This window comes from Vicugna pacos, chromosome 5 (assembly GCF_048564905.1).
Source record: "Vicugna pacos chromosome 5, VicPac4, whole genome shotgun sequence".
NCBI lineage: Eukaryota > Metazoa > Chordata > Mammalia > Artiodactyla > Camelidae > Vicugna > Vicugna pacos.
This window is the reverse complement of record NC_132991.1, coordinates 36,808,298-36,836,014: the sequence shown is the minus strand read 5'-3', so window position 1 is coordinate 36,836,014 and position 27,717 is coordinate 36,808,298. Positions and strand designations below refer to the sequence as shown.

Below are 27,717 nucleotides of genomic sequence, written 5' to 3'. Positions count from 1 at the left end.
CTCTGAGCGTGTGAGAAAAACACTTTCGCATGCCAGGAAGGAATCGCTCATCCAAGTCAGGCACACTGCAGATGTGCCGCCTGGCCCAGGGCTCCGCAGTGGGGGCAGCGGGGCGGGGGGCCGAGGGGGAGGGAATCTGGCCCCTCTTGGGGCGGGGGGGGGCGGGCTCTGGAGCTCCGCCCTAAGGGGGCGGGGCCCGATCCCTGGTGTGGTCCTCGCTGGACGGTGCGTGGAGTTCGGGCTGGGAAGGACAGCCGCTCTCAAGAGCCTCGATGGCTTAGTTCACAGAAGAAGAATTAGTCCCAGGCAGGATAGTATGTGCAAGGCACCCAGCAGGGCCAGAGGTGCATTTTCTGCTTCATTCGCCAGAGCCCAGTGCCTTTCCTGTAATACTTCTTACACTCAGATTGCACTCATTTTAAGGAAAAGAAAAAACAGCTAACACTTAGGAAGCCTCTTATACACTGTGATCTTTATTCTGTCAAAACTAAATGGTGTCTAAGTTATATCAAAGTTAAATGGTAACAAATGCTATTTTTGAAAAGTTAAAAAAAAAAAAAGCCCTAAAATGTATTTTCCCTGATTCTGTTAACAGGCCCTGGTCTGCCCCTTTATACTCTGCATAGCAGCAGCAGTGATAAAGGTATTTTCTTGTATTTCACCCTTCGTCTGCTTTCTAGGAAAGTGTATGTGAATAGGACCAACATGTACTCAGCACAATGGAATTTTCTTTGGCTTTAGAGTGTCTTAATAATAACTTGAACACAAAGCTTGTAACCTGAAGTATGTAGGTCCCATCAGTGAATCAGTCACTTGTTTGTTATTACTTTGCACAATCTGAATTCTTCATATTGTAACAAATGACTGTGGTCTCAAATGTTTGTTTAGAACTAAGAGTCCTGGAAAACAATTCAGCTTTGGAAAATATGCTGCAGGAAGTCCAGATGCCCACCAAAAAACTGGACTTCATTAATATGCATGAAACAAGTAAGTTAAATTTCTCTTGGAACATAACTTTTTATGGAAACCCCAATAAAAATATAACTAAATATGATATAACTTGATCAACAATATGTATCTTATATTATACATAAATCTAATTTGAGATTGTTTTTCCATGAAATATTCTGTCACAAAAACTACTAGTTTTATATTTTTTATTTAAAAATTTAGTACTATTCTATATAAAATTTATTCAAGAGGAAAATATTTGAAGAAAATACACTATTCCTAATTCAGTTTCATCCCATTAGTAACTCTATTCTGCTATTAAGTATTAGCTGTGTTTTTAACGTAATGATATCCTAATGTATTTTACCTTTAACCCCAAAGAGATCGAAAATATCTGAGAAGATTGTGTAAAAAAATTAGGGTTGGCTGTAAAATGTTGAATTTCAGTCTCAGGATAGAAATCTTGAATTTTTCCTAAAATAATTAGCCTAGTCCCTGGCCTAGTGGCCTGATTATGGATTATATTCAGAAAACACTAAGAACCAGGCGTTTCTTTGAGTAGGAGATCCTGTAATTCGTTTGTTTTTATTGGTTTGCTTGTTTTTTTCCAATAAAGGCTAACAATTTGTAAGGGAGGGAGGAATCTATCAGGATTGATTTGTTTCAGATTCTTTTATGTATATATAGGGTAATAATAGGAAAAAACTCAATTCATCTAATTTTAAATGGCAGGAAAAGCACAGAGAGTGGAGGTACTTCTGAAGAACAGCTCAGAGCAGTGTTACTGAAAATGCATGTGTTTGGGGTCACCTGGGACCTTATTAACATTGTGCACGGGCTGAGCCAGCCAGTCAGGGTGGGCCCAGGAGTCTGAGTGTGTGCTAAGTGCCAGAGCTGCTGCTCCTTGGACTAGGCTTGGCTGGCAAGGGCTTAAAGTTCTGGAGGGGTAACTGTACCACCTGGTACAGAAGGCATTGAATACTAAGACGTGACATTCTATTTCGTTGGTAAACAGTGGGGAGCCCCTGAAGGTTTAGGGTCAGGGAAGCCACATAATTGGAAGGATAACCTGATAGTGGATGAAGGATGGAGCTGCTAGAGGGGGAGGGTCAGGAGGGATTTGGTTATAACCATTCAAACGCCAGGAAAGGAGGGTATGAGGGGGTGCCGGGGAGGAGGAAGCAGAGGGCCATGGGACTGGGAATTAGAAAGACCCCCCCAAAGAAAAGACTGCATCTTCAAAAAGCTGAAACTGAAACACTTCCAATTAGCTAGTGCTGATTCAAACAAAAGAGAGATCAAATGTGGGTCTGGCATTGTTATTAAAACATCATGATCAATTGATAGTTTCACATTCTACTGAAATATGATAGAGAATAAAATTTTGTTCTCATAAGCAGATTTAATCAGGAGGCATAAAATAACCAGCAGAATACAAATTGAAGAAAAATCTGTCTATATAAAGATTTTACTTCTAAACCTTTCTTTTCCCATCAACTAAAATAATTGTAACAAACAAACAAAAAAGAAAGAAAGAAAGATAAACATAAGGGAGAAGCAGATCTAGAGATAAGGATTTTTTTCCCTACAGGTTATATCTACTGAAGCTGGGAATAATCTGATTAAAATATGAAACAACTCTCCCTCTCTCTCTCTCTCTTTTTAATTTTTTTTTTAAGGATTAGTCTCATTAGCCTGAATTTGGGAGCAAAGATAACAGATTTATTATGTAGGACAAATTTTATTAAACTGATGTTAAATCAAGTACAGAGAATTAAGCAGACCTGCACAAGATCACGCAGAACGTACACAGGAGTTTGCCCCACGTGAACCTGATTGCACTCTGTGAAACACAGAGCTGAAAATGGGATCTCAGCTTCACAGTCTGGGATGGCAATAAGAATTACAAAAATGCTATTAAATCAGAATTTTAAAATAGAATTGGGGCCAACTAAAAATCTTAAACCTCTTCAAGGAAATTCAAGAAGAGGAAAACATTTTGGAGGAAAACTTAGAACATAAGCCATAAACAAACTAGATAAGCAGATTAGATGCCAAAGAACAGAATGATAAAGACAAAACATTAGTGATTCTAAAGATGTACTTTTACAAGGCCCCGATGTATTTATTAGATGCATTAAAAACAACTTTATTGTTTTAACCTTAAACTGGTATTTTAACCTGAAAGAGAATGTTTTCATATCTGAAAAACATGCTGAATCAAATTGGTTCATTTTCTTTTTCTATTATAATTTAGCAAATTGCTAAACTCTACATGTTACTTAACACTGACAGAGATAAGGAACCAAGATCGTGTGCTAATAATTGTTATGAATTCACTAATTAAATTTTCATTTTTTTTTTAGAATTTTGGTATCAGATGATCTTGCCTCCTCATTTTGATAAATCCAAGAAATATCCTCTGCTCATAGATGTGTAAGTATTCAAGATAAGGGAATAAGTTAGAAGTGAACCATTGTATGTTTTTTGCTAATGCAGCCTCCTGAAAAATAGAGTCAAATGCATTCTTTCTCTCTTCCTGAATCATTGTGAACAAGTTTTAATATTTCTTCCTTCTTTTTTGCAATCACAAATCCAAACATGTGTTTTCTACCATCTTTCTAATGAACGCAGACACTCTTCTTCTGCCATAATGGCATATGGGTTTGTCTGGATTTTTCTTCCCTGAACTCCAAGAGAATTCCAAAGAGATTCTCAAGTCCCCATTTTCATCTTTACCTTGTAGACATTTTAACAAGCAAGAGATAGGTATTAAGAGTCTGCACAGTTTCCTTATCCCAAACTTGCCCAAACAGCTCCCATTTGGTGGCCTTTAATTCATTCCAATGTCAGGGTTCTCTTTAGTTCCTGAAATACTACTGCCTGGGATTTTCCATTCCCTTTTTTGGTGAAGAAAAGGTGTGCAGGAATGTATTCATTATAATTCAAACTGCTTTAAGTCCCAGAGAAAGTTCTGACATCATAAATCTTAGCATTGCGGGCAGGGCAGGGGTATTGCTCAGTGGTAGAGTCCTGCGTTCAATCCCCAGTACCTCCATTAAGAAACTAAAGAAATAAATAAACCTAATTACCTCTGCCTCCAAAAAAATTTTTTTAATTATTAAAAAAACAAGTCTCTGAGTGGTAAATGTGTGCTCATGAGAAATCTAAACATGGCATCTTTGTGAAATATTTTTGATAATTACTAGGAATACATTTTACGTCAGTCTTTCCAGAATTGCCCTGACCTCATGCAGAATGCCACAATGCCGCTCTTCCTATCCTAACTTGCCTCATTTCCTTCACTCCAAACAAAGCAAAACAAAACAAACCAACAAACGTGCTGGGTGCCTGCTGCGTGCCCGGTCATTTGCCCTATTCCGTCCAAACAGCAAGCTGATGTGGTGAGTTCTGCTGGGCCCATTATATACAAAAGAAAACTGACACTCGGGGACACTTTTCTGTTGTTACTAGCAAAAAAAAGAAAGAAAAAAGAAAAGAGAAAAGGTACACATACTAGCATCAGACACAGCCTTGCTCCACTGTGTTTACAGTTCCATGTAAACAAAACATAAAAGCGCAAAGAAAGAGGAGGTATTTTAAACTTCCAGTTGTGCTGTCTGACTCTCATTAAACCTAACTTAGTCAGGATTTGACTATATTAACACTCACTTGCTTTGGGCTCTAGCCCCCGTACTAAAAAAGGATCCTTTATCTTTGGAAAAGGGTGACATTTTTATCTTCTTGGATTCCCCAGTAAGTAATGTCTAGACCTCCCCTTAATTAGGAAAGTTTAAAAAAACATGGTAGATTTGGTTCCTATTTTTTTTACAGTTATTTTCCTCTTCATGTTCTTAGATGTCTAAATCATTGTTTTCTATTTTTAAAAATACTTTTGTTTAATCTTAAGGGGTTAGATAACTTGATACATAATTCATATTAAGGAAGGCTATTACTCTACCAAGTTTTTTTTGCATGAGATTTTATTTTTGTTTTTTAATTTTTTTCAGCAAAGTTTTTGGTATTTATTTACTCTGTGCTTCTTCTCTTCTTTATTATTGTTATTTTTAATTGAATGAAAGATTCTTTAAACTCCATAGTGATTTATAATTTTCAAAAGTTTCACACGCATGATTTCATATAATCCCATAATAACCCTCTTTTTCCCTCTCCCATCTCCCTCCTCCCCCTGCCCACGGGTAACCACTAATTTGTTCTCTTTATCTGTGTTACTCCGTCAAATTTAATTTCATTGAAAGGACAAGGCATTTCATATGTTAAAAAGTGTTTATTTGTCCAAGGAGTTCATGAATGCATTCTTTTTAAAGCTAGAATGTTACACTATCTAGTTTAAAATTAAAGTAATACAATATTTTGTTGAAAACTAAGGTTTTTTGACTTTAGTCAAAGGAAAAGGGAAGGAGGAAAATGTTGGCAAAGACATCCAAGTAGGACTTGTCCAACCTGTGGAGTGGGGAGTGAGCAGAAGAGTAGGAGAGGCAGGCTGGGAAGGAAAGGGTTATTGGAGAAGGTCTGGGTCCAGGAGTCCTGCAGATGGTGCACAGAAGATGCATATACATGAGTTCCAAAGAACTATAGGGAGTTTCTGTCGATTAACAAACAGAAACGAGAGGGCTTCATGGAGATTGTACATATAGCTGTGTAGGGAGAGGTTACAGCCTGTGAAGACTGCAGCTATGAGGGAGTTAAACTTGTCAATAAATAGAATGCTGAACAATATACCCATTTCCCAATTCAGTCTATTTCTTCCGCCCTTGAAGTTTTAAGGGACAGAGTTCATTCCTACTTCGGCCCGTTCCACAGTGAGCCTTAGTGAGCAGCACTGTGCTGGGTACTGGGGGAAATACAGCACATCCTACCACAGTCAGAGTCCTTAAGGAAGTTCCAACCAAGGAAACTGGTGGTCTAGGAGTGTTTGTAAGCTGAGATGGAGAGATAAAGTCACAGCTGCGTTTTTGTCATCCTCGTTATTTTTTCACAACACAACTCTATCCTAACTATTAGATTATTTATTCTTTGATTTCCAAGATACATATGACCTAGAAAATGTTGGTCTGAAAGTCTGTGTTTGATAACAGTCTTCAAAAAGAAAACTGATGGGCATCTTTGGAGGAAACAGCCATTATACTCACCTTGCTAAGTTTCAGAGGACTCACTGTGGACACCCCAGTGGCTGGCACAATTTCAGTCTCGTGTGCAGGAAAGAGGCACATTTCTTTTCCACAGGGACTAGAAATGCAAGCTATTCTCATTTGATTCAGGAAAACCCAAAAGCTAACAACTGGGGATTTTTCACAGCTATGCAGGCCCCTGTAGTCAAAAAGCAGACACTATCTTCAGACTCAACTGGGCTACCTACCTTGCAAGCACAGAAAACATTATAGTAGCCAGCTTTGATGGCAGAGGAAGTGGTTACCAAGGAGATAAGATCATGCACGCAATCAACAGAAGACTGGGAACATTTGAAGTTGAGGACCAAATTGAAGCAACCAGGTGAGTGACTAGGAGATGGATCCAAAGGTCATTTGATTTTTTTCCCTTCTCTATTTATATTTTAGAGTTTTAAGTGTAAAAGATTTAAGGTGTCCTAGGATGAATCTGTAATTTCTCATCCTTGGGAGGGATTTTTAGTGAAGATATCATGTTTAGACTTAGAAAGGGAGTTGACACATGTGTTACCACCTTCTGGAAATAGAGACTCCGAATTCATCAAACATGATGGGCATGAAACTGAGGGATAAACGTACCCCTGAGTAAACATCTAACTAAACAAGCAAACTATCTCTACAGTCAAGGAGAAGAAGATGACTTTGGGGTGCATGACATTGGAGAAGGGTGATGGCAGTGAAGTCCTAGGAGTGGCTCTGACATTCTGCTGCATGAGGGTTACCCCCCTCCATCTTGGAAAAATTGTGGAGCACAACCTTCAGCACTCACAATTATAAGAGCTTCATTAAGGATGAATCACATCTTACTCTTGTGCGCTCCCTTTATGGGCCTTATAAATAGATGTGATCTGGCTTGAGAAAGATGTGATCTGGCCATGAATGATGGTTGCCTTGGGATGCTCATGTACCATGGGCACCGTGTTACCTGTGTTATCACTGAAGCTGCATAGCAACCCTGAGAAGTGGGTGTTCATACCTTATCTTTCCAGTAAAGAAATGGAGGCTCTTAGGTTTGGTAATTTGCCAAGACTGGTCAGGATTTAAATCCGTGTTTCACTCCAGCTCACGCTGAGTTGCATTCAGCTGGTAAATGGGAGATGCAGTCTTTGAGTTTCTATAACCCACTGCATGGATGTCTGGAAATCATAGTAAGTGAGTGATTTAAAATAATGTTGTGAAATCATAAGCTAGGAAATGGAGAAAAACTGTGAATGATTACATGGGTGGAGGAAAATGCCCTTTAAAAAAGAAAAACCAAAGAGAAGATGACAATTTATTAAGTATCCCTAAGTCTGTCATACCAAAGTCAGTGATTAGCTATTTTTCTTAAAAGTAAAAAAAAAAGAGAAGTTTAGATAAAAGAGAGGATAAATTGGCTCAGGAGAGAAGCTGTGATATTTTATAAATACATTTTTATTTATCCAAATTGGTCTTCTCTGAGAGAGGGCATGATTTCTGGGGCCGTACAAGTCTAAAAGTACAAAATTGTGTGTCCACAATATACAACTCCATTTTAAAAAATAATAGTAGTTAACTTTTCAGCAACTAAAAAGAACTATACACAACAGCACGGATGACTCTCACAGTCCACAGTCTGCTGAATGAAAGAAGCCAGGCACAAAAGTGTATATCCTGCACGACCCAATTTATATTGGTACAAATTCAGGTGAAATTTTTATGGAATTCAATAAAAAATATTTATCTTTCTTTTCCTTTTGCAAAGGAAGAAATGACCCAGAGGCTTCTGGGAGATAGTAATGCCCTATATCTTGGTTCAAGGATATGCTCACTCTGTAAAGGTTTATCACCTTGTAAACTTATGATTTGGCGCACATTTCTGTATGTATGTGTTCTAAGTTTTCAAAGTTTCCACAGGAAGGATACTGAGTTGAAAATGACTTACATTTAATTTTTTTCTAATATTGCTCAATTCAGGGCAGCCTAAGACGTGTATCACCAACTGAAAACACAAAGATTCTCAAAGTCACATATAGGTCAGTGCAAGGGTTCCCACCTCCCTCGATACTACAAAGTTCAGAGCCCCATTTGCTGGATTTTTTTTTTAAGTAAACAAACTGCTTTTTGATGTAAGGCTAAGATTAAAAAATAGGTGCATAAAACATTTTTCTCCTTTCTTTACTTGGATTCCAATCCTGAACACAATTTAATGACAAAAAGATTTCTTCATCCATCAAGGAAAAACTGTTTCTTATTCCATGGTGCTGAGCTAACTAATCAACACCCATCGTAAGAAAGGCTGTATTTAGAGAATGGTGTTTAAGTTCTCAGGTAGGGGGCCCAGAGATATTTCTAAGCCTTACCCAGATGTTCCCCCTGCCCCTGTATTTCTCCGTTGCAGGGGCAGCCTCTCTCAAGCTGAAAAACATCTGGAGAGATTTAAATTCAATTATGGAAAGAAAAGTGCATCTGGGCTGCACATTTTTATATAAAGCTGTGAAAAAAACAGCCAGGATTTGTTTTCTGTGAATCATGCACACACGCACACACGCACACACGCACGCACGCACACACGCACGCACACACACACGCACGCACGCACACACGCACGCACGCACACACACACGTACACACAGACAGAATCTTTATGGGCTCCAACAAAAGTAAACCTTGTTCACCTGTCTCTAAAGTTAACAATGATAGACATTGATCTCAGGTGGTTTATTTGATTGCTGGCAGCAATTAATCTTAGTTTCTAACAGCGAAATAGAGAACAAATGGCAGGGTTTCACATTTGTGCTGTTATTTTGGTTTTATATACATAGTGCGATACTAATTTGTGGACTTGTTTCATGTATTGTAGACAATTTTCAAAAATGGGATTTGTGGACGATGAGAGGATTGCAATTTGGGGCTGGGTGAGTAGTTTGGCTGCTGCATCTGTATGCATTCCTTAGTGACTGTAACCCAGAGCAGGAGAATTTACTTTTGTATGTAAGTATTTGGAGGTGAAAATCACCACTATCATTTCAATCTAAGAAGGCCCAACTAAATGTCTTAGATTTCTGGGCAAAGAGTCCCTGCGAGCTGAGCTTATACCTTTCTTTATTACAACGGGGGAGGGAAGTGAGGAAGGAGGAAAAAAGAGGAAAGGAGAGAAGGAGGTATAAAGGAAAGAAAGAATAGAGGGGGAGAGGGGAAGAGAAACTTTTTCTCATGAGTCCAAGTCAGTAAAGAGTTAGTGTTTATTGCTTTTTTTCTTTTGTGTGCGTGTGTGTGTGTGTTTAGTTGGTCCTAGCCAGCCATTTTCGATACCTTCCTCCTTACCAAGCAAAGGGACCAGGGGTCTGAAAGTAGTCTTTAGATACTGTCTAATTAAGGCCAACTTAAACCTTCTCTACCGTGCTTTCTATCTGCAAAGAGGCACAGTTATAAAGATGTGAGAAATGTGGAAATTGTGCCTCGCTTACCGTATGTCCTTAATTCCTTTACCTCCATAAAAATAACCATTTCCATTTCTTAGTCATATGGAGGGTATGTAACCTCAATGGTCCTGGGAGCAGGAAGCGGTGTGTTCAAGTGTGGAATCGCCGTGGCGCCCGTGTCGAAGTGGGAGTACTATGGTAGGTGAGCGCAGTCGGGTACCCGAGATACTGAGTGACAACCTTCACATTTCAGTGAGATAATCATTCCTTTTTGAGTTTCAGTGTTTCTACAGTGAATGAGCTGAGTCCTCTTAGAAGGACTTTATGGACACCTGTAATAAAACAGGCTCACTTACTCTGCTATTCTGCAAGCCTCGATGGTATTAAATATTATCTACACATTTAGTTAGCAGCGCATTCTGTTTTCCAAATTTCTTATCAACAAATTCTGCTTTCCGCATTTTAAAACAACCTGAATGCAACATTCCTTCAGATAACCCTTCCTTATGTTTATTCTAATTTGAGTTTGGGGGCTTCACATATTAGCAGAAGAAGAGAAGCAAGTATCTCTCGCCCTTCAGGTAAAGGTCAAATGTAAGTAGGGCTTTGGGTGAAAGGAGAGACTAGGGATGTGGAATCCTTGGCGGGTTTGTTTCCAGTGTCTCTGTAGGTGACAGCTGGAATATTCCCTTCATCCCTGAGAACATGTTATTCTGTCACACACGTGTAAAGCTACAACCCCCAAGTTGGAGAGAGTGCGCGGTGGAACAGTAGGTGGGAGGGAAGAGTCAGAGGTGGTGAGAAGGTGAGTTCTCTTCCTGTGCCTCTTCTGACCCTGTCTCAAGTCCTTTCTGTATAAGGATAAAGTCATTCATGATGAATATGCTCATTAAATATTTTATGTCCTAAAATGTGGCAGCACCAATCCTGTAGGAAACCCTTTTCTAAGCCTCTCCAAGCCAAAAGGAGCCAATGTAAAAGATACTTCACTTTCTTTCTGTTAAAAAAAATTGGAGAACGTCCTTAAGACTGATCCTCATTCAGTGGATCTGTTTTTATGTAATGTTTTCCTGCTTAATTGCTTGATATTAATTGTTCTGTTGGATGGCTTGTTTTTGGAGACCTCTGGTGGTCAATACATTATTAGAACTATATAATGGTAAGAAGAGAATGTCATTAAATGTACATGGACCAACCTAACACTTCAGAACTTCCTAGAATCCTTATATATGTGTAAATTTGCACAATATTACTCAAAGATCAGATTGAATGAATATGTAAGTGGTATTTCAAGGTATACTTCTAAAAGTTTACAACAGCGACATTAAGCATTTTTTCAACACTGTTTTTAAAATTTTAGGTCTTCTTACACATGTATACCTGGTTAGCATAATAAGAAAGGGGCATTATGTTCTAGGACAAGAAGAATTGTGGCTGTTTGAGGAAACATTTATTTTGCCCTTTAAAGGCCCCCCCTCCCTGTTAAATGTCCAACAAAAGTTACTCATATTTAAGTGTTAAAAGACATGAGCATTTTGGAAGAACTTATATTTTCAAGTGTGCTTTAAGATAGTATATTTTCTACATTAGTGCCCTCTAGCTATGTAAAATTACAGATAGTTTGTATTCACTTTAGTCAAAATGTTTAAATATTGCTGTTACTCATTTTGGAGGAAAATATTTTGATTTCCATAGAAATGGCATGAGCAATACATGTGGAACATCTAATGCTAGTTATCAATTATCAATGTAGTTTTTTCTTGTTTTCTTTTTAATGGTGGTACTGGGGATTGAACCCAGGACCTTGTGCATGCTAAGCATATGCTCCACAACTATGAGCTATGCCTTCTCCCATCAATGTAGTTTTGAATCTCCAATAACAGTCATCCAAAAAGGGTTAAAATGTTGCTTAAGGTTGTAATAGATGGTAAATTCATTTAAAGAATTAATTAGATCAGTAGAGAACTACCTGTGCAATTATGGTAAAATTTAAGCCATTATCCTTTAAAGCACAATAGTTACAAATTATTCATATTAATCTACAGTAATCTGGTTATCTTTCAAAAATAGCTATTTCATATTTTTGAAGTTATACTAGAATTCAGCCACAGTAACATTTCTCACTGATATTTCAGGAGCTATATATACATATGTGAATATATATATGACTGATATGATATATGTGATGTATGATTTAAATACATGTAATTATACAAAATAACCAAACCAATAATGCATATGTTTTTCTGCCGTATCTACAAGAGAGCTTCTGTCTTTTCAACAGACAGGTATTAATGTAATCTGTTTCATAATACTCAACAGTTATAACATCAGAATTGAGGCTTTGCCACAAAATGAGAGAAAAGGAATGTTTGACTTGCATTATGATGGAGAAGCTGAGCCGTCAGGGCGTTATGCAGCAAATAAATGATAACTAAATTCTTGCTTTTAATCATAGTAAATTTCAACCTGCCATAAAAATGAAATATGATTTAAGTGAGTAATTAGTAATTGAACATTACAGGGAGTTTCCAAAAGGAAAGGGCATATCACGAATCAGGGCATATACTGGTATCAGGACCAAAAAATCCAAGACAATTGAGGCATTAAGGGACTTGCTAATCAAGATTCTTTGAGCCGGTCAGGGATAATGTAGAGTGCTTAGCACTTAACACTTCACCTTTGCCTTTTCTGCAGGTGGATTGCTGATTGGGTTTTAGACGACTTAGTCTGATCTCCCTCTGCCTTCATGGGAAGGGCTGATAGGACTTGCCTGGGCTGGGTGTGGGATGGCCTGAGTCTGAGCAGGAGCCTGGCGGCATTAACAGCAAGCCAAGTAAAAATGAGCTGGAGGAGATACTTCTGAGGGTAACACTTCAGACCTTTGCACAAGTTAAGACATTTAGAAGCACATAAAGTAACCCAATCAAAGGCAAGACAAAGTTTTCATTATATGAATTAAGTTTTGTTTTTCTTTTTTCCACCGCAGACTCAGTGTACACAGAACGTTACATGGGTCTTCCAACTCCACAAGACAACCTTGACTATTACAGGGTAAGAGACGGTGAACTAGATCCATTCCATAACCTGTTTATAAGTGGCATAGGAGCATTTTTAAGTGTATCTATTCTAGAAAATATATAGTTTTTATTTCCAACAAAATTCTTGTTAGAAAGAAATAACACAGGTGGTTTAGAGATACTCCAATAGCTTCCCCTACTATCTTCTGCATAATTACAGTCTTTATCGTACGCTATATAGGTCACAATATGCATTCATTTGGAAATACAAAGCAATACCAGATAATTACTTTAATTATAAAAATTATAGTTTAGAAAACATGTCAAATTCAACCTATTCCTTTAGAGCCCAGAAGACTCTCAAACCTCTAACTACGTATGAAAATTTCTCATGGTATTATCAGAATTAAGTTGTGTATACAAGCTTATTATTTTCTTATTCATAGCCAAATGTGTACAGTTTTTTCACCCAAGGTTTGAATAAAGCAGGTGAGGTGTAGGTCCAGCAGGGAGCACTCGGAAAGGCCCTTGAACCCAAATTACCGAATCGCACCCAGCGGGCTGGTTGCCTGATGGCGGAGCCAGTGGGCAGGTTGCTGTGCAGAGGGGCTGTCGCATTTGAAATATGGTTGGGGTGCAGCAACCAAGGGCAGCCCCGTGCACTGGTGTGGTCCCCTGCAGAGCCAGAGCACACCCTTTGGTGGCTCGCCGATGCAGCTGGAGATGTCAGCCTAAGTACTGGGGACCCTTCCAGAACCTTGGTGCATCCAAAACTCGCCTGATTCTGTCATGTAAGTTGAAAACCCTGAAACTTACAGGTGACAAAGTAAATCATCTGATGTTCACATTCTCCATAGGATATTCGAAACTCTTCCCAGGACAGTGAATAAAAAAGACAGAAAAACAATAACCAGGATAATTTAAGAACACAGTTCCTCCTCACCTGTGCCACAGTTCTCAGTGCCTGGGCTTCATATTAATGCATTGCTCTGAGCAATATTCGTATGTTTGTTTTTGTACGATGTCATCATTATTATGGATTCTGAGGCCATTTGATCAAAATACAATCAAATGCAAATATAATTTCTAGTTTTGCGAGCTAAGTCTGGACAGTTTAGTTTTATGTCTTACTTTCAGCTTTATTTGGCAAGGCTTGTGTGGGAATGGGCGGGAGGGGATACGCATGTGTTTGTGCCTTTGTGTTTCCGTCTCTGTTTTCCAGGCAAGATAGAAAAGTAACAACCTGTGAAGTGAGATGTTCAAATCACCTTCCCCTACCAACCGGCCTGTTGTCAGGTCGTCCCTGTTTCTGCTGATTGTCCCTTGTGATACTTTGGACTCAGTTCTTCCCATTCTTTCTCTTCCACAACCAATGAGCTGCTTTAGGCATCCTTTCCCTTCTCCATAACCATGTTGCTGCGGTCGCATGACTGCCTCATTCTGTTAACAGTAAGCCGGCTGGTCTCCCCTTCGCTTGTCTTCCTACGCTCCAGGCTATCCCACACGGACTTATGAGATGAACCCCCATCCGCAGCCCTTTGTGGACCTTTCCTGTGGACTCAACTAAGTCCAGCCCTTGTTCTTTAACCAGGTGTTCAACACCTCTCTCACAGTGACCCCGTTTACCTGGAATGTTCGTTGTTCTCTGGATATTTCTGGGCTTTTGCCTTTTGTGCCTTTGTCCTCAGTTCCTTCTGCCTGGGATGTCACTTGCCCTCCGTCTCCACCTATCAGGACCCTTGTACTGCTCTCCCAGTGGACTCTCGTGCTCTTTTGACTCCCGTGACATTTGCCTTGAATGTCTCTGAATCCTCAGTTTATCCATCTGGGACTCATAGTTATTTTGAACTCCTTTTCCCCCTCTGCATTATTATTCATAATTCAAGGCTTTACTCAACATTGTATTCTTTGGATCATGCAGTATGAACTATAAACCTTAAAACCTTTTCTGATTTAATTTTAAAACTTTTTGAAGGGAGACAGTGCTATAAAAATTGTATGTCTCCATCACTTCTCTCATTTTACAGCTGGAGTTCTCTTGTCAGGGATCAGACCACGATGCTTAAATTTGAAAGCACCCCTCCTGCCGTGTGCCATGTTTGCTGACTGACCCAAGGGCTTTCTCAAACATCCCAAAGTACTAGAAACTCCCAAAACATCAGAGGTGTACTGCCTGGGACCCTAATCCTGACTCTAGAACCCGGGGAATGATGAGTCAAAAGTTCATTTAAAAAATCCCGTTTTGGAAAGTCTTTGAAATTCAGAGCACAGGGTCAAGTCCAAACCCTGACATCTGAGGCAGCCCATAGGACTGACCCCACTTCACTCCGAGAACATCAGCCTACAGGGTGCGTCCTCTCCAACCAGCTCTCCCCCGGAGAATAGCTGGTTTTAATCTGCCATTTCAACCTGTAATATCTTTTTCCAGATTTCTCATCGGCTCCTCATTCCCACACTGACCCCCATCTTCTCCAGCTCCACTCCCCGCTGAGGTGGCCATTTTCATCTCTCCCCTTAGGTGTTCTCTGCATGAGGTAATCTTGTAAATAGAAGTCACTTCCTCCTGCCAATGGCAACACGCGCTCACTGGGAGCACAAAGTCACTGTCTCGCTTCACTGCACAGATGGCACCCGAGGACTGTTTAATCCTTCCACGCCAGGAGTCGGGTTTTCTTGGCACGAAACCCGTTGCTGGCAATGGACACATTAAAACTGCCAGTACCAGGGAGCTAAAGGTTCCCAATGTGTTACTCAGAGGAGTGATTTGGGCAGCGACGGTGAAGGTGGGGAGCAGAAAGTGAGGCAGAGGCTTTCACTGCATTGTTTCCGCCCTGTGCGTGGCTTCCTCAGAGTGCAGAGAACCGAAATCTAAGTACCTATATTTGGTGCACAGCAGGCTTTAGAATAAAGCTGCCCTCCTTTGTTTTTTAAATGAGCCCATGCTTTTGTCTCTGGCAGCAATACATTCAAAGATTCTATTTTCCTCCAAGGCCCCAGCTGCCCCTCTGGACCCCATTTTCTTTTACGTTTCTTTCCCAGGTTGTTTTATTTTCTCTCTCTTTCTTCATCTCCTCCCCCCTCCCCCCACCCTCTTTGAAAAGACAAAGGAGACAATTTCTCAGAGGCTTTCCCTGCTCTGTGCATTTCCGTGGGTCAGAAGGAAATATTTTGAAAATGATTCCCACTTAGTCTGGACGATTGGCTTTCTCCCACACACCCAGCATGGAAATGACCATAGTGTGTACTACGCAAGGCCCTGATCTTCGTCCACGTTTTCAACTACAGACTCATTGATCAGTAGCCCAAATTATAGCATTTATAAGATAATTCTTAAAAAATGAGGAAAGGATTCATTACTAGGGTCGCTGATGACCCAGATTTGGAAGAATTTAGAGAAACCACATCATCAAGAGAAGCATGTTTTGTGAAATAAAGGTCCTACTTACTATTTAGGAGAGGAAATCGGAGGAACCATTTATATATGCAAATGGAACAGGCAGGGGTGTCATGTATAGTTGTTCAGCGTGTGCACTGCTGAAAGCCAGTCTGTGCTCCATTCACTAAGGCATGCGCTTCTGGGGCTGCATCCACTCAGGCGGAGTGCCCTTTCTTATTCTTACAAAGCTGCCATATAGACTAGCAGACCCTGGGATTAAGGCTTGGACCCAATGCAGTGACACAAGCAGTGACTCTATAAGACTCTTCATAAATAATCACCCACCTATTGCAGAGTGGCAAGGAAGAAGCACTTTTTAAAGGATACCAGGGACTCAAAGAGGAAAGAGGACATTCATCACCCTGAAACTCCAAGGAGCTGGCCCCAGAGGCTCTAAGGAGGCAGTCAGGGTGGAGGGATGACAAATCAGAGCTCACAGGCAGTGCAGCTCTGTGGAAACCGCTTTTCTGCAGTGAATCTCTATCCACAGTAGACAGAAATGGCTAAGATTCGAGCAAAAGAATTAGTTAGATAGGCAATGAGACAACCTTCACCCCCAATTAATAATAAACGAATAGCAACCATGGCCCTGCCTTGAGGAGTGGGTCCCTGACTGTCACTGATGAATGGCTCTCCTGCTCAATCACGGGCCTTTCGGTCAAACCTATAAAAGATATTAACACGTGGTAGACTTACACTCACACATTCAAGGTGCCTGGTGTTTTAGTTGTTCAGGGGTTGTTGACCTTTTTGGTGAGACAAAACACGTAGACACAATTTTTGAAGAAAAATAAAAGAGAGTAGGTAGTAAAGCATGAACTTGAACATGACAGTGCTCAATATGTATGGAAAAGACTAGCAGTTTCCAGGTTGTGCCTGCGGGGCCCCAGGAGTTCTGTGCCTTCCGAGTATGCAGGGAGGGAAGGGACTGGGGAGAAGTCAGCCCCCCACCTCCAGTCGTCTCTACCAGGGGTCCGGTTTCATGCATTTCATTCACTTTTTTTTTCATTCATTAAGTGCTTGCTTCTGTGCAAGCTCCTATGCTATTCTAAGCTCTTTACATGGGTTATTAGGTTCAATTCTTGCTCAAATTCTCTGAGAGAAGGGCTCTAATTATCTCCATTTTACTTACCCAGAAACTGAGGCACCAGAGTGCTATATAAATTGTAGCTAGATGGGTAGGAACTGCAGGGACTGTCTGGGGAGAGCATCTTGGTGCTCGTCACAGGTTGCCGGAGGGACGAGGCCAGAGCACAGCAGACACACACCGGTGAGTGGCGGGCAGAGCTGCTTCTCTGGGACTTGTGAAGCAGGTCGGATGTGCTCAGCGATAACAGGGAGGCAGGGCTGTGGGAAGAGCCGGCCAAATGGTGGCTAATAAGGCAAGACGTGATTCTGGCGAGGGAACGGATTCACGAATCCACCCAGAGAGCAGTATCGGATCAAGGGCAAGAGAAGCGGGGCCCAAGTCCCGAGCCTGGCTGCCAAGAGGAGAGGGCAGCCTGGAACACACAGAAGGGACTGATTTAACTTGTAGAGGAGATTTATTTTGCATTTTGCTCAGAATTTGATAGGCTTTTGGCAAGTGTAGGAAACAGTCATAGATTTGGCAGTCTTCTGCTAGCAGATTTGAAATGTTCAATCCTTAAGAACTGCTGCATCGTTAGGTTATGCAAAACAGGGTGCAATTTTGTAAATATGCCATCTTGTACTGATTTGACATTTGTTCTATTATCCCAGAATATGCCAAAGGGAGAGAGACCTTCAGATTGAAGCCAAACCTTAACTTGTTTGTTGAGTGCTGATAAAATGTTGACTGCTGTGTGATCTTTAAAGAAGCCAGTGCTGCTTGGGGAGGCCTGAGGCAGGGCCCCCTGTCGGTAGATGGGAGCGCTTTCCTTGGCTTCTCACCGTACAGTTGTTTGATGGATGCGAACAAGTAAAACATCTTATATAGTGGGTTGAATTAATTTTTTCTTAAATTTTTTCTGTGGCCTCTGTTGTGGCATTAATGGTGCTTCGCCAAATAGCTTCATTCAATATTATTTGTGAGGCTTTGGTTGCAAGTAGAAGGATGCCCAGAGTAAGTAAGAACTCCCTGAAGTACTGGCTTGTCCCTGAGACCAGTGGCTGGTTGCTCTTTCTACCAGAGCTTGGAAAAGGGGATGCGTTGTTTGGCTGTGATGGGGACGGACACTGTAACAGACTCCGGACGTTAAGAGGCATGGGCTTTTGAGTTTGACCTGCGTGCAAATTCTGTTTCTACCACCTGTTAGCAGTATGAGCTTGGAGAGGTAACTTAGCCTCTTCGAACCTCAGTTTCCTCATCTGGATAATGGGGATAATCAGACCCACCACCCAGGGTTATTGAGAGGATTAAATGAGACACCTGCGCCTGCCATGAAGGAAGCTTTCAACAATATGGCAGCTGCCTCAGGAAGCAAACTGTCCTTCTGGTTCCTGGATGGCACAAGGGTTAGTTTAGAAATCGTGAGACCTTCTGTTTCTCACAGTACTTCCCCGCTCTTATCAGCTCTCTTTTTTATTTCAAAAATACAAAGATTTATTTGTTGGAAGGTAACTGAAGAACCAGCATGATCCAACGAGCAGCTACAGATGGTTCTTCTCGGGGCTCGAAGGAAAAGCTCCTCCCGGAGATGCTGTGGCTCATTCGGCACTGCCACTGGACCGAGCCTTCCCACTTCGCTTTGCCAGGCTGTCGCTGGCAGCGGGGCTCTCCGGAAGTTTCTAGCCTCGGGAGAGTGCCAACTGCACCGCCATTGCATCCTTGCCCATTTATCACTCTTAGCTTCCTTTTTAGTATCTGGTGACAGACTATTCGGCTTCTAACTTAGTCATCTATTTCCTTTTTTATTTCTGTTTCCATCGATAGGCAAATGGGGATTATCCTATTTTGGTGGGTGGAAAGAGCGCAATTATGTTATTTCTGGTCCTTAACCCTCCCTTAAATTAATGCATGCATTTCTTTCACTGGCTTTGGCTGTTGCCTTTTCCAGGTTAAAGTGTGCCCCACAGAGGACTGTCAAGAGTCTTTCTTGATTGAGCAGCCAGGATGCTCAGTCTAGTAGGGAATGACCAGTGGTTCCAGAGGCCAGGCGACACAGCTGCATCTTTCTAGGGGAAAAAAACATTCTCAGCAGCCTGGAAGCCTTCACATGGGTGTGTGCCTCCGGCCCCCCGGCTCCCTGGCACTGACAGGTCCCTCTTGAGGCTGCTCCCAGCGAGCAGGGGGACGTGTGCATCGGGAACCACACACTTATCCTGTAGTTGCAGGGGAAGCTTTTGTTTTCTTTTTCTCTTGCTGCATTAAAGTATTTGTCTTTCTTTCTTTGTAGTGTAATATTGTTAATGTAAAACAATTTGCATCATGACACTTTTATCACAGTTTTCGTCTTTTTCTCAGTATGTTGCATTTCTCACCATGTCTAGTTCATCACAGCTACAGTGTGTACATCACAACATTTATCTTAGGCTCAGGGTTTTACTTGTTTATAAAAATTGTCTTCTTTCAGCCTGTATTCACTCCATTTAAGAAGAAAAAAAAAAAAAGGCAGCCAGAAACTGTTTTGGTCCAAACTCCAGTAGTTATCACATTCCTTGCTAACTGTCCTGTGTATTTATATGTCTCCTAACTATTACTCTGTGTTTCAATGACATTTCTCAGTTTTATGGCTCAGGGAGGTTGTAGAGAAGCTTTTGCTGTTCATGCTGCCAAGCAAGTAAGACCCGGGAGGCTTTTGGAGGGGAGGGGAGGTGACACAGCTGTATAGTTGGGTCAGGTCTAGGTGTTCAAGTTGACTAGCTTTGGCAAGCAAAGAGCTAGATTTAACCCGGGGAGAAGGAAGGTGGCGGAGACAGCAGCTCAGGGAGCACAGGCTGAGAGTGGGACTCGTGGCAGGGGGGACTCAGGAGAACTGGGCGCCAGGACCTGGGGCTCAGACTGTGAGTGTCCGCTGTCAGTGTGCCCACCCCAGCCTCTGCTGTCGCCAGCTCTGAATCCTACAGTGGCCTTTCGGGAGATTGATTTTGACCCTCTCCACTCTCCAGGGCAGAAAGTTGCCCAGGGTTCTGTTGCTGCATTAGGCTCTGCCTCGTCGGCTGCGCAGCCCAAAAACGTGCCTCGCAAATCTCGCAGGGCGGTGCAAGCCAGCTCTCTTCTGATGAATTCAGTCAAAGAAGGCATGAGAATGTAGGAGGCAGAGAATGCCCAGGGTGTTTGTGTACTCCAGATCCCAGGGCAGTTCGTTAACAATTTATCTTTCACCGTATTTTTGCTGGAAGACCACGTCATGAGCAGCTTGGGATTTTCGGGGAGACTCAGTGCAGCACAGGAGGTAAAACGGGTTCCGCTGTCAGACTTTGCGTCCAGTTCTCACGCTTCCTCTGGATGTCACCCGGTGCACGTTATTCACTTCTGAATCTCGGTGTCTCCATGTGGAAAGCAGGATTGCTTTAGATCTATCTTGCAGGAACGTCATGAGAATTAAACAGAGCAGTGCTTTTATAAATCCTTTAAGATGCTTAGCAAAGTGACTGGCACAGAGTAAACAACAAACGTCTGCTGTTATTACTAGTGGCATCGTGTATGGACTGAAAGTGGGCAAAATATATCTCAGTAAATTTCAGAATGAGGATATTTTACTCCACCTATCCTAGCTGTTCCCACTTGTCTCTGCAAAACTAGAACTGAACACAGTGAACAGCACAATCTAAGTGCTTAAATTTCTTCCACTTATTCCTTTAAATGATACTTAGCACTGTATTCGATGCTCAGAATAGAATAATGAATGTTAAAGACAAATTCATTTTCTCATGGATCTTATTGTTTAGTTGGGTATATACAAATAAATATTGATTGACTACATGGGAGAGTGAACGGATGGATGGAAGAATGAATGAGGCAGTGTTGGGATGGATGGATGGATTCATCTGGGACATCTCACCAGATAACACATTTCTTAAAAGGAAAGTAAAATAAAAGTGTGATTTTTTTAATGAGTCTTAGGTATTTATTCTGAAAGTTCATGGATAAATTTTTAATTTGGGTCAGAAATGCCCTATGATCAGGACTAGTCGGACCCAGCCTGAAAGAGTGGGAAGGCCTTTGCTCGAAACTTTCCAGGACAAGATCACCTTGGGTCTGAGTCAACACAAACAAGTTGGAAGGCTCTGTCCCGAAAGTTGTGGACAAAATGTGTTTTTTTCCAGAAACACTGTTACAGCACCCTCACATCAGCATAAGTAATTTAACCTTACAAAAAAAAAAAAAGCCAGGTCTCTTGATTCCTATTTCTGTGAGAGTAAGAGGCGTTAATCTTCCTCCCATTGTCTCCAGGTGCCCAGCTCATTGACACTGAAGCTGGGACCAGATACAGAAACTCCGATCTTAGCTCCAGCCCCTTCCCGACATTAGGGTTCCCATCAAAAATAATCAGGCTGGTGTTAGCAACACAGGTATCTATAAAATACAAACCTTGCCTCTCATCAAGTTGGCTTTGATTCACCAAGATGCTGCAGGATTAGCAGGCTGACTCTAAACCCATAGGGAGGCTACTGGCCTTTCCTCTGCCCAATTCATAAGAAGGCAATAGAAGCAGACTCTAGCTCACCCCCTCCCAAAGTCACTACAATGTCTATGACATTTTTACCTTCATCCCAACTTCTAAGACATCCTCAGATTAAGATCAGATGACCAGTTCCATACTTTCAAAGCCTTTCCATCCCAGACCCCACCCTCATTCTAGAAGTCCCACCTGACTAAAGTCCTGAAGCAGTCTTCAGAAAGCTGACCTCCCAAGTTTTGCTCCTAATTCCCTGGCTAATCTGGTAACAATTTGATCCAATAGCCGCATTTCCCCCAATACAGAATGAGGCAGACAACAACCACCCAGTGATTTCCTAAAGCCCTACTTGATCTTTTTCATGCCTTTTCCCTCCCATATATTCCATTTGCCTATGTTTTAAACATCTGTTCCCAAAAAAGGTAATACTTGCTTCTCATTCAGAGCCTAGCAATGTGGACCAAAGTTCATATGACATATTGCAGAGTATGTTTAGTTGCAAATGCTATGTACGGGCTCTTTGAAATGTAGCATGTATGGCACCATGTGACACACGGTTGCCATGGCAATACACTTTTTGGCTGAACTACAGCACAAGCCCATTGAACATACATTGCTAATATGAGACTCTGCCCTGTGCTAATGCATAGGACACAGCCAATCTGGGATCTGGGACTCACGGGGTTTCGCATGCAGCCTGGGTGGCAGGTGCCCTCTTCCTGCATGTGCAGGGAAGATGTGGCATCCTCCCTTTCCAGCCCCATCTCCCAGGCACAGGACATGCTGCGCATTCTGCCATGCACCGAGACAGCATTTGCTTGAATATCGGTTTGCTATATTTTGTATCAAAGGGGGCCCCAGCTGAAAACATTTTATTTTGTAAACTGAAGTGAAAAATCAGTTTATGGCAGATCTTTTTTTGAATAATGACATTCTTTTTCCCAATTCCAGAATTCAACAGTCATGAGCAGAGCTGAAAATTTTAAACAAGTTGAGTACCTCCTTATTCATGGAACAGCAGATGGTGAGTTTCAGTTAATTAGACTTTTTAGTATCACAGACAGGTTTGCAATTTCACTACTGACAAAACAAAAGCATGAGGGGCAAGACTGTTACATTTACTTCAATAAAACAGTGTTGCTTTCCACAACTCACTTGTCTTCGGCTAAATGGGATGCTGAGTCCTAGAACTTCCAACAGTCCCTTTCTTCCTGTGCCTTTCCCACCCTTCCTAGTAGAAAACTGGAGTGGCTATTAGTTATTTTATGCTTCCTTTCTCTCCCTGCAGATAACGTTCACTTTCAGCAGTCAGCTCAGATCTCCAAAGCCCTGGTGGATGCTGGAGTGGATTTCCAGACAATGGTATAGCAAAACTTTGCGCAAGGGAAGGGAACTTACTGCTAGAGAACTTACTGATGTGGTCTGGTACCCATCTCTGGACGACACCTCACAAAGGTCCCAGGAGACAGGGACGGAAGTAAAAGGAGTTTTAGTTTTCCAATGAGAAGTTGAAGAAGTGATATCCTTGAGCCAGAAACAGAGTAATGCTCGATAGTACAAAGCTGGGGGTTGAGAAGCCTGTTTCATACCCTGGGAGTGTCAAAACACAGCTCTTCTAGTCCTGCGGTGGTTCTGTCTCTCCCAATTTTGACTCAAAAGTAATCACTCAGTAAATGTGTGGCAGAGTAATTCTACAGTGAAACCAGCATGAAAATAACTCAGCTCAAATATGAAAACCCATTTCTGCCTGGTACGTATTACTAACCATTCTAACAACAGTAGGATATTAATAGTCATCACACTCCAGTTTTTGCAACTCCCGTGTTCTTTTGTTGAAGGACCACAGGTAATAAACAATTAGCCTTGTTTTAGAAGGTCAGAAACAGCTAGAGCTGTTGTTGCCTTTTCAGAGGATGTTTCTAGGTATTAAGTCAAATTCATTTTATGCACTAGACCTTTTCAGATTAAAAAGAAAAGTGACTGTGTGTTGCACTAAATATTTTTGTGCTAAGTGCTTTCTTGCCTGTATTAGCTTAAAAAGCCTGCTTTCCCTCACCTCTTCTAACACACACGCTTTGTGCCCAGTTTAAACAGTGCCCACTATTCAGAAGTGGGACAGTCATTTAATACAAAAAAAAAAAATCTCTGCATGTATTTTTGGTTCAAATTCTTATAAGAGATTGAGGTTTTATCTTTCCACTATTCAAAAGAAAGACATGATATTTAATTAAGCAATTTTTAGAAGTTACTTTATGTCTCCATAATATATGTTTGTCTGGCAGTGACTTCCCAATGTTTAATGCCATATGAGTTGATAAATTTTTTTATTCAGTGCAAAATCTTAAGTGTTCACAAATAATTCATTTGACTTTTGACTTCACTCATGTTAAACAAATATATGGAATATTGAAATAGATTTTTCTAGTCCCTTAGGGCTATATAGTAGGAAAATTTGCTTTTAAAAAATCTTTTAATAGTTTATCTCACTGCAGCATAGGAGAAATTTAACACTTGATAACAATTAGAGCTAGTGGGCTTAATGGGATAAACATTCCCTCCTGTGCATGATGTGGTTCAGAGTGTCCTTTGAGTCAAATTTGAAAATGGACTTGGATATTTTCATTTGAATGTACATATCCTTCAAGGACTAAGCAGTGAAGCCAAATTCATAGTGAGTTCTCTCAGCCCCTGCAAAGGGTGATCAGAGACTCCAGCAGGAGGGAACAGCAGGCCTTGGAGAAATCCTGGGGGGAAATTAGAAACCCTCTTTGATCACAGTTCAGTTTATAAGCTGATTAAGGAGTTAAAACACCCTGTTTTAGTCCATGTGTACTTGTGGGAACTCACTTGCATTTAAAAAAAAAAAAAAGACAACCGACGCGCTAACTCTGCCCTTCTTCTCTCTCCAGTGGTACACAGATGAAGACCATGGCATCGCTAGCAGCACAGCACACCAACACATATACACGCACATGAGCCACTTCCTAAAGCAATGCTTCTCTCTACCTTAGCCCCTGGAAACAGCATGCCGTTTAAAGCTTATGAAAAGCCACTTTCGTTCTCATTATCTCCAAACTGCATTGTCAAGATGACGATCTTAAAAAAATGTACACTCAAATCAATAAATTTAAGGCTACCTTTGTGCCCAAACTTCGTATCTATAACTCTAGGTAGGGACTGCTATCTTTGCAAGAGATTATTACCTTTCAGAAGTTTGAATTATTCGGTCTGGTTTTGTTTATTATTTAAAATCATTTCCACATCAGTTGGTGGAACAACAAATAAGAACTGCTTTTATGAGAGTTTTGCAGAGGTTCCCTGGGCAGCATTTTTTACTCTAACTGGACTAGTGCAAACCTTGCTCTCTTCTTTAAAGGAATGGCAGGATGCGGGTAGTGATGTCACTGAAGCAGGGATAAGAAAAGACGAGGTAGAGGGACAAGCTAGCAGGGCGAGGCTGGGAACCTCAGTCCAAGCATGCTGACCCGACCAGGCTACTGTCAGCTAGTCAGAGAAGAGCTGTTCACAGCCAGACTGGCAGAGTTTTCTGGGAAAGACTATTCAAACAGTCTCAGGAAATCATATATGCAAAGCACTGACTTCTGAGCAAAACCACAGCAGTTGAATAGACTCCAAAGAAATGAGAGGGAAACTGCCAACAATGCAGGGCCCCCAGGTGCCAGTTACGGCTATAGGTGCTACAAAAACACAGCAAGGGTGATAGGAAAGCATTGTAAATGTGCTTTAAAAATACTGATGTTTCCTAGAGAGAGAGGCAGCTTGGAACTGAGATGTGAACACATCAGCTTGCCCTGTTAAGAGATGAAAATATTTGTATTGCAAATCCTAACTTGAAGGAGTCTTTGCATCATTTTTCTTATTTCATTTTTTTTTGAGCATCTAATTAAAAGACGGTTTTAACTTCCTTGGACTTGTTTTTAAAAATTGAAAATAAGCTACAAACATATGTATTATGATTCCTATTCTAAATACGGTGGAATTTCTCCTGGTCAGTAATAAATGTGCCTTCATTTTTTTTCAGAGGTAATGAGTTTTGTGTCTTGAATCAGACCTAAATTGCATTGGCATATGGACACATTTACCCAGAAAGGCTCTTGTTTATTTTGCTTGTTATCCCAAACTGCCTTGTAAACATGGAGAGGGTTCAGTTTCTGTAAGAAATAGATACACAGAAATGTGCTAAATTAAGCAGTTCATAGGGTTTTTATCTAATACATATACAGTTTCTGTTATCACACATACATATAAGCTTTTGAAAAACAACTTAAAATAATTTAGGTTATTTATATAATACATAATCTGTCATTTTATTCCAGGGACTCTGATGAGGCTTATAACAAATAATATAGATGATGTCATCTTGGTAGCTCTGATGTTTCAATCAAAGCAAAAAAAAAGTCAAATCAACCACTCAAGTGTTTGACTAATTATTTTTGGTTGGCATAACTTTATTAATGAAACCATAGATTTAAAATGCTGAATTTAGCCAAGTGATGTAATGTCTAGATAACTGAGGACACATAATATTTTTGTTCAGTTATTTGCAAAATGGCCTCATTTTTCAAAATTGATTTTTATGAATTCAAACATAGCTTCAAACATAGCTGGAAAAAGTTATCCCAAACAGAATGAGCTGCAGCATAAAAATCTAAAAATGGAAGAATTGGGAAAAAAAATCTATCAATTCAACATGAGACTGGTGACTCATGCACAGGAATGGACAGAAGATTGTGAGATTCAGTTTCAACTGTATTTTCAGAGCGTGGCCTTGAGTAGCTTCACCTTAATTAAGTCTCAGATCTCACTCATCCACTGGAACCATAAGCCAACCTTCAAATCTATATGGCTTTTGTCATAATTCTAATAATAGATTCCAATCATCATGAGTAACTGGACCAATCTTTGCAGAGTTCCATACCCAAAAGCAGTAATCAAAGATCATATGCTCACATCCTGCACCAAATTAGTAATCATAAAAGCAAATTGAACAGAAATTCTTTTATCTTAACTGAAACTAGATATTGTGCAATATCAGATACTATACAGACAGTAAGACCACAGTATAAGATTTGATATTGTACAATATTATACGAATTTATTGTTTCTTTAGTTTTTAAACATGCTCAATGTTTTCTCTGGAGCCGAGAGGTAACAAAAAAAATTCCAGCACGTATTTTTCATATCGTGAGGGTTGCAAATGGGATGATGTAATCGAAGTTACAGTAGATTTCATCAGATTCCAATAGCAAGTTTTACTCACCACTAAGAGTTTTAAATTAGTACACTGGGAAAGGAGTTAAAGAAATTGACAAATAAATTAGAGACAGACTGAATCTGAGGGTAGGTTTGAAACACTCAGAAACTAGTCATACCAGGAAGATGTGCAGACTTGCCTGTCTTTGACAGTCGCGGCCTCAGCAGGCACCTGGGCACGGAGATTCCTTTCATAAACAACCTGTTGGAGTGCACCGGTGCCCAGGAGCACACGCACCAGAGGAAGGGACAAATGTTGACATCTCTTCCATGGATACAGAGTTTCTTTTTTAAGCTTTGATTAAGATTTTTAGAAAATCACTTTAAAAGTTATTTTCGAATTTTTTTTTTTGGTTGGAAACCTTGCTAAAAATGATCCCATATTCCACACTTTCTTAAATAACAGGTATTAACCATAATTCAATGCATCCTGATGACTCAAGGCCATTGCCATGAAGATCAACTTCACATCCGGCTGTATGTCATTCTGACTGTTTCTTATTCACAGGTGGTTACCGAAGCTACCAGTTTCACCACTTGTCATTTACTGCTTTTGCTCTAAGTTGGTGTGAGGATTCCAATTTTTTAAACTATTAGATTTGTACAATATTTAAGATTAAATAAGCTCTAAATGACAAAATACCAAAACACAAGAATGGCTTTTTTTAAAGTAAGAGAATTCTGTTTTTCCAACTTTGTGACAGTTCTTTCAGCAGTGTCCGACAATATTTTTACATACATCCTGGAAGATCCAGAGTATGTATTCAGGATGTCTGAGGGATATAGATGGCTGAGAATAAGAGATGAATGTGGGTAATAAAGCATAATGTCACTACCCATAAGAAAGGCTCAGAGCATGGTATTGATAAGACCAACGTTATG

At 40.7% G+C, this 27,717-nt stretch overlaps 1 protein-coding gene across 2 annotated transcripts in view; it reads left to right on the top strand.

The window, feature by feature from the left end:
• Positions 1–25,604, top strand: part of DPP4 (dipeptidyl peptidase 4) — a 74,240-nt gene extending 48,636 nt beyond the window's left edge. For both annotated transcript variants that reach the window (XM_006196217.4, XM_006196216.3), the window contains exons 17-26: positions 596–643; positions 889–987; positions 3,318–3,387; positions 6,271–6,465; positions 8,962–9,016; positions 9,622–9,721; positions 12,513–12,577; positions 22,513–22,585; positions 22,850–22,923; positions 24,471–25,604. In XM_006196217.4, coding sequence (XP_006196279.1) covers positions 596–643; positions 889–987; positions 3,318–3,387; positions 6,271–6,465; positions 8,962–9,016; positions 9,622–9,721; positions 12,513–12,577; positions 22,513–22,585; positions 22,850–22,923; positions 24,471–24,572 — 881 coding nt within the window. In that variant the 3' untranslated portion in view covers positions 24,573–25,604. The remainder of the gene's footprint in view (positions 1–595; positions 644–888; positions 988–3,317; positions 3,388–6,270; positions 6,466–8,961; positions 9,017–9,621; positions 9,722–12,512; positions 12,578–22,512; positions 22,586–22,849; positions 22,924–24,470) is intronic.
• Positions 25,605–27,717: the final 2,113 nt, after the last annotated feature.